The following is a 13,783-nucleotide window of genomic DNA, read 5'->3' as shown; positions in this document are numbered from 1 at the left end:
AGAAGACTTTTTACAAGGTCTTGGAATGATAGGATGAGAGAGAATGGATTGAAGCTAGAAGAGACAAGTAGACTTGTGGATTAGGAAGAAGTTCTTTACAGTGAGGGGTGGTGAGACGCTGGGCCAGGTTACCCAGAGAGGTTGTGGAGGTGTTGCCCTGGAGGCTTTCAAGGCCAGGTGGGATGAGTCCTTGAGGCAGTTGATCTAGTGGAAGTGTCCTTGCCCATGCTGAGGGCGTTGGAACTGGATAATCTTTAAGGTTCCTTCCAACCCAGACTATTCACTGATGTTTCTGTGGTTGTGTATTTGGTGACTGCTGCAGGGGTAAAGGTCTGTAAAGTAACACGTTTGGACTTCCCTAGTGTGTTTTACACATTAACACGTGGAGACAGTTAATCACTAGCTTTCTAGTGATTTGCTGGAATCTCCCTTCTAGCATGCTAATTATGATGTAGCTCATAGGCACAGTGACATGTTGAAACCAGTAACTCCTACAAAATCTTGTTGCAGCAGGCTGCTGTACTTCTCTGTCTGACAGGACTGCTGGAAAGCCTTAGAATCATAGAATCGTTTTGGTTGGAAAAGACCTTTAAGATCATTGACTCCAAGCATTATCTAACTCCACTTAAATGCAAAGGCAACAGGTAGAAATCCAGCCTCCCATAAACAAGATGTCTTTTGTACATGGAGTTGAGCAGGTTTATTGCCTTGTTGATTAGAGTAGAACTATGTGCTCTAAAATGTTCCCTTTTAACGTGTCTCTGCAACTGCTTTTGGAACAACCTAAAAGTTAGTGACTGACAAAAACGTTTGTAGCCCTCTGCATCTTTCTAAAGTTCTGGAGAGAAGGAGGCTGAGGGGAAGATCTTCTGATGCTTTACAATTCCCTGAAAGGAGGTTGGAGCCAGGTGGAGGTTGATCTTTTCTCCCTAGTGAAAATCATAGAATTAGGTTGGAAGAGACCTCCAAGCTCATCCAGTCCAACCTAGCACCCAGCCCTATCCAATCAACCAGACCATGGCACTAAGTGCCTCAGCCAGGCTTTTGTTGAACACCTCCAGGCACAGTGACTCCACCACCTCCCCGGGCAGCCCATTCCAATGCCAATCACTCTCTCTGACAACAACTTCCTCCTAACATCCAGCCTAGACCTCCCCAGCACAACTTGAGACTGTGTCCCCTTCTTCTCTTGCTGCTTGCCTGACAGAAGAGACCAACCCCACCTGGCTACAACCTCCCTTCAGGGAGTTGTAGACAACACTGAGGTCAGCCCTGAGCCTCCTCTTCTGCAGGCTGCACACCCCCAGCTCCCTCAGCCTCTTCTCACAGGGCTGTGCTCCAGGCCCCTCACCAGCTTCCTTGCCCTTCTCTGGACACATTCCAGTATTTCAGCATCCTTCTTGAATTGAGGAGCCCAGAACTGGACACAGTACTCAAGGTGTGTCCAAAAGTGATAGGACAAGTGGAAGTGGCCTGAAGTTGCACCAGGAGAGGTTTAAGTTGGACATTAGAAGGAACTTCTTCACTGAAAGGGTTCTCAGACTTGAACAGGCTCTCGAGGGAGGTGGTTGAATCCCCATCCCTGGAGGTCTTCGAAAGAGATAGAGATGTCGTGCTGAGGGACATGGGTTAGCATCAGACCTGGTAGGGTTAGAGAGTGGTTGGACTTGATGCTCTTATCTTCTCAACAACTGGTTCTGTGATTCTCTAAGAGCTGATAACAGTGACATAGCATCTGAGGCAAAACAACCACCTCAAAATTTAATGTAGAATAGTAAAATGCTCTCTAGATTAACTGGATTTTATTAAGGGAAGTTCAAGATGGTTGAATTTTATTCCTGAACTTCTTTTTTGTTGTTTCCTTAGCTCGCTACAGGAATCAGACCAGCCAGGCAGAGTCTTACTACAGACATGCAGCTCAGCTTGTCCCTTCTAATGGTGAGTCTGGGCCACCTTTTAGGCTCATGTGTCCAAAAGAAGATTTGAGGTATTGCTTTTGCTGTGTGGCATTTGGAAACTTGGTGTTTTATGTAAACCTCTCTCCCCAAGTACCCCGAACAATGGTGCCACAAAGCCTGATTCATCAGTTAATGGTTTAAATAGTAACTCTTTGCCTGACCTGTGTCACTTTTCATCCTTCTTTTTGAGGATTTAGGAGCAAAGAAGGTAATCCACAGTTTCACTCAAGGCTGCATTGTTGCTATATTCATTATACTGTGTTAGATTTGTATGTTCCAAAGAACAATTACTGAAAACTTACTGACTGTGAGTGGTTTTTTGCTTTGTTGTTTGTCCACATGCCAGTTTATTAAGGTTAGTAGCTAAAATTTAGTAGCCCTAATGCTAATTAAGGGCTTCTTTCTTTAGTTCAGGAACCTTACTGTTGCCTTACAGTGTAAGCTATTGGCTTACAGTGGTTTAAAATGTGGGGATGGCGAGAGATGGAGAAAGACTTTTTAAGCCAGGCTTCTGAAACCAGGATTTCAACTTTGTTTATTTTAACTGGTCTTTTTTCTCATATTCTAACTATAAATATTTTATTTAGACCAAAAAGATGAACATTTATTGACAGTTAGATTTGCCTCATGAGATAAATTATGTCCAGAATAGATGAAGATAAATATGTTGTTGATGAAAGCCTGGTTTTGACAGCATCTTCTTATTTGGTCTGCAACCTTCTGCCATGTTTGCTGTTTGGTTTGAAAATACATGTGAGAAAAGAAATGCAAACCACAGAAGCCCACACCCATCACTCACCACCCTGCCAAAAACCCTGCACCACCAAGTCAGAAGTTTGTTTCATGTGGGTGGTGCCGATATGAGGCCGGAGTGGAATGGCCAAGTGGATGAATCTGAGCCTTGTTTGTTGAAACATTTATGACCTCATGCTCCTTTTTCAAGTGACCAAGCTTTTTATTCCATGACAACTGGTTGGACAACTTGTCTTTTTCTGCCTTAGGTCAGCCTTATAATCAGTTGGCTATTCTAGCTTCCTCCAAAGGAGACCACTTGACCACAATTTTCTACTACTGCAGAAGCATTGCTGTGAAGTTTCCTTTCCCAGCTGCCTCCACTAACCTACAAAAAGCACTTTCTAAAGCACTGGAAAGGTAAGACTACGCATAATGTACTTCTGCTCAGATAAAATAGAAGAGATTTCTTCCAACTCTAACTGCCTTGTCAGAAGTAATTCGTGTTTAGTAGTAGAAATAGATGTTCCTAGGCCAAGAAGGCAAATGATGTCCCGGGGTGCATTCAAAAAGAGTGTCGTCAGCAGCAGGCCAAGGGAAGTTCTTCTCCTTATTTACTATCTCCTGTTGAGGACACATCTGGAGTGTTATGTCTAGTTCTAGCGTCCCCAGTTCAAGAGAGAGTGCCCAGTCGAGGATATAAAGATGCTGAGGGAACTTGGAGCATCTGTATGAGGAGGAAAGGCTGAGACACTTTGGGCTGTTTAGACTGGAGAAGAACAGCCAGAGAAGGAGATCTGATCTGAACTGATAAGTAGCTAAAGGGTAGAGGGCGAAAGGATGGAGCCAGACTCTTTTCACTGGTGCCCAGTGACAGGATGAGGGGCAGTAGGCACAAACTGGAACCCAGGAGGCTTCATATAAATGGGAGGAGAAACTTCTTTGCTATGAGAGTGCTGTTGCCCTGGAACAGGCTGCCCAGAGAGGCTGTGGAGTCTTCTCTGGAGAGAGTCCAAATCCACTTGGGCATTGTGATTCATGATAACCTGCTGTGGGTAACTCTGCTTTAGCAGTGGGGTTGGACTGCATGATCTCCAGAGATCCCATCCAATTCTTACTATTCTGGGATTCTCTGACCCCTGCCCAGTCATAGCCTCCTTACACGTATATGGAACTAAGAATAGTTTGTGTCTGGGATGCTCCTGGTTAAGGTAGGAAGTGAATATACTGTGCAAGTAGCTTTGCATGGATGTTCCTCCTTTCTTGCTCTTCATAGCCAGGGCCTGTAACATTGTGTGCAGCTGTGTCCTATTCCAGAGACTGACATTGGCTCTTTCTCTTCTGAATGTAGTCGTGATGAGGTGAAGACTCGATGGAGCGTGTCTGACTTCATCAAGGCATTCATTAAATTCCATGGCCATGTGTACCTGAGTAAGAGCTTGGAGAAGCTGAGCCCACTTCGAGAAAAGCTGGAGGAGCAGTTCAAGGTCAGTTCTAACAAGACACTAATTAGCGTATTGAGAAGGACATTTTTAGTAGCTGAGTTCTGAAATTAGAGCCCAGTAGTAACTTCTGGACATGCTAAAATGCTGGAAGCTCCAGAAGGCAGTTAGGGGAGGTTTAGAGGGTAGCTAACACCTGGTGTTTTCTTGACTTCCCCTTTGACATGTGCTGTGTTACTGGTGGAGATAGAAGATAAATCAGTGATGATGGTTGGTGTTCTGCTCTTTAACCTGGGTGACTCTGGGGTACCTCTGAAAAGCACTTGATTCATTTGGGGAAGCTTTGGCTCAGCTGCTGAAGGGATTTTGAGAGCTTCATTTTCAGATGGTGTTCTTTCACTCCTACTGGTTATTCAGGCTGCTTTTCATCCTCCTCAGACAACCTGCCTTTCCTGTCAGCGTTTTGCCTTTGAAAACAATGTTCCAGTACAGCCTTAATTTGCATGTAGACTCCAAGTATTCAGAATACCTTTCCTCTGGAAAATCCAGGTGTTGTACCCATTAATTATGATGCCAGCTCACAAAGTTGGACAGTATAGCAAAGATTGAGACAAAGAGAGTTTTGTTAAGGTATTTAGACAATGTAGTACAACGTCAGAGTGAACATTGCTTCAAATACCGCATCCAGTTCTGGTGTCCCCAGCATAAGAACAACACAGAGTCCAAAGGAGGGCCACAAAGGTGAAGCAGGGTCTGGAGCACCTCTGCTATGAGGGTAGGCTGAAGGAGCTGGGATTGTTCAGGCTAGAGAAGAGAAGACTCTGGGGGAACTTTATAGCTGCCTTCTGATACCTGAAAGGTTCCTACAGGAAGGCTGTAGAGGGACTTTTCGTAAGGGTATCTAGTGGTAGGACAAAAAGGAAATGGTTTGCAGCTGAGGGGGAGTAGATTCAGACAGGCTCTTAAGAAGTTCTTCAGTGTGAGGGTGGTGAGACTCTGGAATAGGTTGCCCAGGGGGGTTGTGGGTGACTCCTCCCTGGAGGTGTCAGAGCCAGGGTGGGTGAGACCTTGAGTCTAGTTGAGAGGTGTCCCTGTTTATGGGGAAGAGGGTGGAGTAGATAATCTCCAAGGTCCCTTCCAACCAGCTTAACTGTTAGGTGCCTTTTGCAAACTGCTCTGCTTCAGCATCAAATGTAGCTGCTTGTCCAGATTAAGAAAGGAGGTGATCTTGGCCATATAAAGAATTACAGATGCTTTTTCCATTGCCTCTTTGCCTTGAATTGAGCTGATAGAGCTTGATTCAAACATTCCTTAGAGTCAAACAAATGCCGCTTAATCATCCCTACAAGTTGTGAATTGTTTGAGCTTTCAGTGTGAGCTGCTTGAACCCTGGGAGTCAGTGATGTTATTTTCAGAACTAAGTAATTGCATGTCTGTGTGTGTGATGTTGAGTGACTACTGCTTCTGCCACACTCTTTATACTCAATAATTAGGAGCATTACTCAGGCATATGGAACAGTCATTTTCTTCTGAACTGATCCACAGTGTTAAGAGAGAGTTAATTGAACCTTACTTTGTTGCTTAGATTACCTTTTCTTTTGGTTTGTATTATGCAACAGAAGGGTTAGCTTACTAAGAGAGCAACTCTTCTGACTTCAGTGGGTCGAATGTGGATGTGAAATGGGCTGTATGGTGGATAATCATTGGTGGATAACTCTGACGTTGTGGTTGATTTTACCTCTGAACGAGGAGAGCCGTCACAGGGCAAGGAGTGTTCAGCCAGGCCTATGATGCTGCTGCTGACAGCTCTGCCAGTTCAGGCTGTAGAGTGCTTCATGCTCTTAAATCAAAATCAGCACTGGATGTGGAGCTCAAACCTGTTGCTGATACTTGTGCTGGTTAATCCACTTCTCGCTCATCAGACAGACAGCAGGGAGGTGAGATGGTGGTGTAAAGGGTATCGCTTTTCCTTCTTCATACTCAAAAAACAAGTATTAAAGTTTCTGTTCAGAGAAAGGTGTCTTGCAGCATAATTTGGCCTGTTCAGTCTGGAGAAAAGAAGGCTTCAGGGAGACCTTATGGCAGCCTGCCAGTACATGAAGGGACCTACAAGGACACTAAGGAAGGAGGGACCTTTTACTAGGGCTTATAGTGATAAGGCAAGATGGAACAGACTGAAGCTAGGAGAGGGGAGATAGAAACTGGAGGTGGGGAAGAAATTCTTTACAGTAAGGACACTGGGAGGAAATTCTTTACAGTAAGGATATTGGGAGGAAATTCTTTACAGTAAGGATATTGGGAAGAAATTCTGTGCAGTAAGGACACTGGGAGGGAATTCTGTACAGTAAGGACACTGGGAGGGAATTCTGTACAGTAAGGACACTGGGAGGGAATTCTGTACAGTGAAGACACTCCCTTCCCAGGGAGGTCATGAATACCCTATCCCTGGAGGTGTTCAGGGCCAGATTGGGAAAAGCTTTGAGCAACCTGGTTTACTGTAGGTGTCCCTGCCCATGCCAGGGAGATGGGAACTAGATGATCTCTAAGATTCCTTCCAACGTAAACCATTCCATGATAGTTCCTGAGATGCATTTGTAAATAGCTCATGCTGTTTTAGTCCACCATGGCATCCCATGACCCTTGGAGTCAGAGGTGGAATTAGTCTTTAATACATAACCATGCAGTCATTAGATGTGCCCGGGGTGGTTATTTGAAGTGTCACCATCTCCATGCAGCTTCTTCGAGCGGCTGAAAACCTCTGTGGCTGTGCCTGCCTCTGTGATGCTTGCAGTTGCATTGCAGTGCTGTCATTGTTCATTAAAGCTGTGCTTGCTTTGAAAGAGAGTCCTGTCCAAGGGAGTGTTGATTTGTTGTGTGTATGAGTTGATGTATGAGCAAAAACTTGGGCTTAAAAGCAGGCATCTGCCCATGTTCTCCTGGGAAGCTCATTGCTGTGCTCACAGGGATGACCCGAATGTAAAATCTGGAATGAATATTGCCTTAAGGCAGAAGCCTTAGACAAACAGTGAAATAGCAGCTCCTAAACCTTTCCAGTGTTTGCTTTACCCCATAAAAATAAATCCTTTGTGCCTGTGTCTCTATTGCAGAGGTTGTTATTCCAGAAGGCCTTCAATTCTCAGCAGTTAGTCCATATTACTGTTATCAATCTGTTCCAACTGCATCACCTGCGAGACTTCAGCAACGAAACAGAGCAGCACAGCTACAGCCAGGATGAGCAGCTCTGCTGGACACAATTATTGGCTCTCTTCAGTGAGTAGGAAAATGAATTGATTTTTGTATTTCTCTTTTGGCTTGACATAGAATCCATCAAGTAATTTTGCTGTCGGTATCTAGCTTAGTGGTGGTGTGAGGTAAGTGATGAGAACAGACTTTGTGGGAGGAAGGTAAGGGACATGGTTTAGTACCAGCCTTGACAGAGTTAGTTAATGGTTGGACTCCATAACCTTGGAGGTCTTTTCCAACCAAAACAACTCTATGATTTTGTAAGATGGTCCCACAGGATCATTTGTCTGACAGTGCTAACATAGGATTTATGGCCCCTGGATCACAGAATCATAGCCTGGTTTGGGTTGGAAGAAACTTTAAAGATCATCTGCTTCCAACCCCCTTGCCATGGGCAGGGACACTTTCTGCTAGACCAGGTTGCTCAAGGCTCCATCCAGACTGACTCTGAACACTTCTCTGGGCAGCCTGTTCCAGTGCCTCATCAACATCATAGGGAAGAATTTCTGCCAAATGTCTAACTTAAATCGAGCTTCTTTCAATTTGAAGCTATTACTCCATGTCCTGTCACTCCATTCCTCTGTAAAAAGTCTCTCTCCAGCTCTCCTGTAGCCCACTTTAATCATGGAAGGCTGCTTTAGGGCCTCCCTTAAGCCCTCTCTTCTCTAGGCTGAACTGAAGTCTCTCAGGCTGTCTTCATAACAGAAAATGCTCCATCCCTCTGGATCATCTTCTTGGCTTTCTATGGATCTTCTCTTAGCAGTTCCATATTCTTCTTGTACTGGGATCTCCAGAGCTGGACACAAGACTCGAGGTGGGGTCTCACTGGAGCAGAGAGTACTTCCCTTGTACCTAGTGTAACACTGAGGGTCATAGAATTAACCAGGTTGGAGGAGACCTCCAAGCTCAGCCAGTCCAACCTAGCACCCAGCCCTATCCAGTCAACTAGACCATGACACTAAGTGCCTCAGCCAGGCTCAGGATCCCACTGCCTGCAGTTCCTAGTATGTAGGAAAGCTTACAGAACTCAGCATATTTGTCCTGTTTCTTGGAAGAACATTGTAACTTGGGTACAAAGTAGGACCCACCTTGTCAGTGGGCTGCTCTTCACCTGGCCAGTGTGCTTTGAGTTGCTTTCATAGAATCAACCAGGTTGGAAGAGACCTCCAAGCTCATCCAGTCCAAACCTAGCACCCAGCCCTGGCCAATCAACCAGACCATGGCACTAAGTGCCTCAGCCAGGCTTTGCTTCAACACCTCCAGGGACAGAGACTCCACCACCTCCCTGGGCAGCCCATTCCAATGCCAGTCACTCTCTCTGACAACAACTTCCTCCTAACATCCAGCCTAGACCTCCCCTGCCACAACTTGAGACTGTGTCCCCTTCTTCTCTTGCTGCTTGCCTGGCAGAAGAGCCCAACCCCACCTGGCTACAACCTCCCTTCAGGTAGTTGTAGACTTTGAATGGAGCTAGTTCTGATTCAACAGAACTAAAGCTGGAGCTGACTAAACTAGCATCTCAACTGCTCCTGTGCCCTTGAGAATGTCATTTAGGAGGTAAGTGGGAGTGCAGGGGATTTTACACTTTAGCTGCATAATGATTTGCTTAACCTGATCCAGCCCGTGGTCAGCTTGGGCTTGTTCATAAACACCTAAATTTCTGAAGAGCTAAATTTCTCCACATTCCAGCCTGGAGTTAATTCTTGAAAGCACCATGGTCATGCTGGTGTAATCAGTCTTTCACAGCATGTGTCTCCTAGCAGGTCTGAGCTGGCTGCTTGCCTGCAGAGCTAGCTGCAGTGGGTTTGTGTGCCTGCTGGATGGGGAAGTGGTTACAATATAGATAGGTAATTTTTAGTAAATGAAGGAATGACTATGGCTTGTCTCACCAGATTTTATTCATACACCAAAATCATTTTCCCTGCTTTGGTCAGTTTTGAGGTTCAGCTTGATAAGGTGCTGGGCTTTGTCATTTCAACAACACTATCACCAAGAAAGGTTGGACCAGGTGATCCTTGGGGTCCCTTCCAACCTGGCATTCTATGATTTACCATGAGACTTCAAATGGAAAGGAGGGAAAATCTACCAAGGTTTTGATTTGTGGTTGAAAACTTGATTAAAATCATATCTGGTCTGCTGGTGGATTTTTAGAGATTTAAGTAATTGAGTTGCTCTGTTCTAAAGAATGAGCTCTTAAAAGATCACAGATACAGCCTGGGTGGGGAATGGCTGACAGCAGCCCAGAGGAAAAGGACCTAGGGGGTCTGGGGTGATGAAAAGCGCAACATGAGCCTGCAGTATGAGTGCAGCCCAGACAGCAACCCTGTGCTGGGCTGCAGCAAGAGCAGTGTGGCCAGCAGGGCAAGGGAGGGGATTCTGCCCCTTTGCTTTCCTGAGACTCCACCTGGAGTACTGTGTGCAGTTCTGGAGCCCCCAACACAAGAAGGACATGGAAGAAGGACATGGAACTGTTAGAGCCAGTCCAGAGGAGGGCCACAAAGGTGCTGAGAGGGCTGCAGCAGCTCTGCTATGAGGACAGGCTACAAGAGTTGGGGCTCTTCAGGCTGGAGAAGAGAAGGCTTCAAGGAGACCTTGGAGTGGCCTACCAGAATCTGAAGGGGACCTACAGGAAGGCTGGGGAGGGACTACTGACAAGGTCTTGTAATGACAGGACAAGGGGGAATGGGTTTGAACTGGCAGAGGGGAGATTTAGACTAGATGTTAGGAAGAAGTTGTTTGCAGTGAGGGTGGTGAGACACTGGCACAGGTTGCCCAGGGAGGCTGTGGCTGCTCTCTCCCTGAAGGTGTTCAAGGCCAGGCTGGATGAGGCCTTGAGTAACCTGCTCTAGTGGGAGATGTCCCTACCTATGGCAAGGGGTTGAAGCTGGATGATCCCTGAGGTCCCTTCCAACCTAAACCATTCCATGAGAGTAGGGCTTTGTGGGCAAGACTGTGTTTGCTTAGGTTATTTGGTCAAGCTTCCAAGTGCCATTCACTCATCGTTTGGTGGGGTCTTGTTGTTTTTTTTTTCCCCTGCTCTGTTCCTAGTGTCCTTTCTTGGAGTTCTGTGCAAGTGTCCTTTACAAAATGACTACCAGGAGGACTCTGGGGCTGCATATCCTCTTCCAGCTGTGAAGGTTTCAATGGACTGGCTGAAACTTCGGCCCAGTGTTTTCCAGGAAGCAGTGGTGGATGAAAGACGGTAGTGAGTGTTCATCTTTCTTTTGATTCATTTGAGTGCATGAAGTAATAACTGGTGATGTACAACAGATTATTAGGAAGAGTGATCATGTAATGCATTATCAGACATCAAAATGGCAGAGAATGTGTTGTGCTTAAATTGATTAAGTAAAATGGGATGCTCAGGGGCTACCTGAAGCAAATTAGAATCATAGTCAAGGTTGGAAGGGACCACAAGGATCAGCCAGTTCCAACCACCCTGCCATGCCCAGGGACACCCTACCCTAGAGCAGCCTGGCCACAGCCTCAGCCAGCCTGGCCTGAAACATCTCCAGCCATGGGGCCTCAACCACCTCCCTGGGCAACCCATTCCAGCCTCTCACCACTCTCATGCTCAACAACTTCCTCCTCACATCCAACCTGAACATACCCATCTGCAGCTTTGCTCCATTCCCCTTAAGTCCTGTCACTCCCTGAGAGCCTAAAAAGTCCCTGCCCAGCTTCTTTGGAGGCCCCCTTCAGATGCTGGAAGGCCACAAGAAGGCCACCTGGGAGCCTCCTCTTCTGCAGAATGCACAGCCCCAACTCTTTCAGTCTGTGCTCCCAGCAGAGCTGCTGCAGCCTCTGAGCGTCCTCCTGGCCCTTCTCTGGACACACTCCAGGATTTCCACATCCCTCTTGGAATAGGGGCTCCAGAACTGGATGCAACCACAATTGAGTGGTTTTTATTTGCTTTAAGTTCATGTGTAACTTCATTTTTTTTGCATGAGAGGCATCTTCTTTAAAATGTCTGACTTTACCCTAAGTGCTGAGTGTACCCTTCCTCTCATGCACTGATTTCTCACATCTCTTGAGATAGATGGCAGGAGAACACTTGACTTCATTTCATGCATTAAGCTGTCTCTTGGGAAGTGCTGGAATCCACTTTTCCTGGCTCAACATCTAAGAATCAAATTGAATTTTGTAGAAAGGGCCTTTAAATGTCTGCACAGGCACTACTCTTCTGGCCTATTGCTCTGATTTTTCACTTCTGTCTCTAATCTCAGAAATTTAGGGTTAAACAGTTGAAAATTCAATGACACTTTTCATAGCCTGTTAACCTTTGATGAATTATGGCCAACTGTACTAATAAAGTGTTATTGACCTGTAAGATGCATTTTCAGATCAGAGTGACTGTTAGTGACATTTAGGCAAGTATTTTTCCTAGGATGGCCACGTAAAGGAGCACAGTGTGAAACCAGCTTGCTTAGTTGAACCTGTGTCAGTGTTTTCAGCACTCTCTTGGCAGTGTGCTGCAAGATGAGGTTACAACCAAGGCTCACATTTTCTGTGCATTGATGTATGGGGAGCAGGGGGCTCTAAAACCTCATTTTCCTAAACGAGTAATAAGATTTACTCAAATATGTGCAAAACCTAAAGCTCTGAAGCTTTGGGAACTTCAATTCCAGAGCTCCTGGAGGCAAAAATAAGGAAAAGAAGAGTTCACAGATTGTTTTGGGATGGTAATAAGTACTATTGTATGCATGTTCTGTTTATGCCAGTATTTTAATAGAGAAGATTACAATGATCTATAGTAGTCCTTGCAGAGAGTAGATGGGAGCAGTACTTAATGGAACATCAGAATGAATCTTGAGTTGCAAATGTCTGAGTTAGGTGGAGTAGGCCCCTCCTGCCCGTGAAACTGTCAGACTCTACAGAGAGCAGGCCTTTGGCATGATGCTCTCAGCATTCAAGGGAGCTGTGAACTGGGCAGCAAACAGCTGTAAAATGCACAGGTAAAGCTGGAAAGAAAGTAAAATACTGCTAAGATAGGTGAAAAAAACAATAGTTGGTAGTCATTACCTGTATTGGCTCTGAAATGTCTGTGTGGGTGTCCATCATCTCCACTGCTTGCAAGGATGAGGGTTCTCTTATGCTTTCTCCTGAAAGTTCCTCATGAAAGTCATTCATTGCAGAGTGTACATACACACAACCCCTTTACATAGAATCATAGAATCACAGAATCAATCAGGTTGGAAGAGACCTCCAAGATCATCCAGTCCAACCTAGCACCCAGCCCTGGCCAGTCAACCAGACCATGGCACTAAGTGCCTCAGCCAGGCTTGGCTTCAACACCTCCAGGGATGGCGACTCCACCACCTCCCTGGGCAGCCCATTCCAATGCCAATCACTCTCTCTGCCAACAACTTCCTCCTCACATCCAGCCTAGACCTTCCCTGACACAACTTCAGACTGTGTCTCCTTGTTCTGTTGCTGGTTGCCTGGCAGAAGAGACCAACCCCACCTGGCTGCAGCCTCCTTTCAGGTAGTTGTAGACAGCAATCAGGTCAGCCCTGAGCCTTCTCCTCTGCTGGCCAAACACCCCCAGCTCCCTCAGCCTCTCCTCACAGGGCTGCTTCAAGCCTCTCACCAGCTTCATTGCCCTTCTCTGGACATGTTCCAGTCTCTCAACATCTCTCTTGAATTGAGGAGCCCAGAACTGGACACAGCACTCAAGGTATGGCCTCATGTGACCTGTCCCTAAACTTGTAGTTCAATGGTCTTACTTAGTGCAAGCCCTACTTAGGCTTTTCTGGTTGTGATGTTTTGAGTGTTACCTGCTCCCCTCCTTAAGACTAGACTCAGCTGAGCTGGAAATTAGAATGGAGCTTTATATTTACAGCTTAGCACAAGATCCAAACAGATATTTACAATATCTCCAGCTATGTACAGGAATATACAAGTTAAAAATGTAATAGAGAAACACAACATCCCTCCCAGAAACCAGAGTCACCAGGAGGAGCTCCCAACCACCCTACCACCTCCTTTCCACTCCTCTACCTTATCCCAGACTTTGCCTTACGTTCAAGTTGAGTTTGGAGAATTGGCCGGGGGGGTAGGAAGTAGAAGGCTTAATTACACAGACAGCAGGTTAGAGAGAGAAGGGAGGCAGCCAGAGCCAGAGAGCAACTCTGTTATCTGTGTCTGTGTTCTTGTTTTCATCCATCTCAGCAAGCCTATGAGTGCAGCAGCCATCACCATTGTTTCCTTTTCACAGCCTAGCATCTCATTCTTCTCACTATAATATCCCAGCTAGGCTCAAACTAGCACACTGGAAACTTTCAGTGCTTCAGTGCTGTGGTAGTTTGCAGATCAGAAGTACTTACCTGTGGCTGTTTGTCAGTCATTTGTTTGGCTTCCCAACTGCTGAGTTTGCTGTGCCCTGAGAGCAGTCAGCTTTGGACATGG

General features: G+C 46.0%; 1 protein-coding gene across 4 annotated transcripts in view; it reads left to right on the top strand.

Annotated features, from left to right (window-relative positions):
* The window catches only part of SMG7 (SMG7 nonsense mediated mRNA decay factor), an 80,711-nt gene that overhangs the window by 41,745 nt on the left and 25,183 nt on the right, over positions 1–13,783 (top strand). For 3 of the 4 annotated variants that reach the window (XM_064148083.1, XM_064148084.1, XM_064148081.1), the window contains exons 6-10: positions 1,867–1,938; positions 2,960–3,110; positions 4,042–4,177; positions 7,240–7,402; positions 10,424–10,580. In XM_064148083.1, coding sequence (XP_064004153.1) covers positions 1,867–1,938; positions 2,960–3,110; positions 4,042–4,177; positions 7,240–7,402; positions 10,424–10,580 — 679 coding nt within the window. The remainder of the gene's footprint in view (positions 1–1,866; positions 1,939–2,959; positions 3,111–4,041; positions 4,178–7,239; positions 7,403–10,423; positions 10,581–13,783) is intronic. The other variant, XM_064148082.1, reaches the window with a different exon arrangement.

The sequence above is a fragment of the Pogoniulus pusillus genome, chromosome 8 (assembly GCF_015220805.1).
Source record: "Pogoniulus pusillus isolate bPogPus1 chromosome 8, bPogPus1.pri, whole genome shotgun sequence".
NCBI lineage: Eukaryota > Metazoa > Chordata > Aves > Piciformes > Lybiidae > Pogoniulus > Pogoniulus pusillus.
This window is presented reverse-complemented; position numbering and strand designations above follow the sequence as displayed.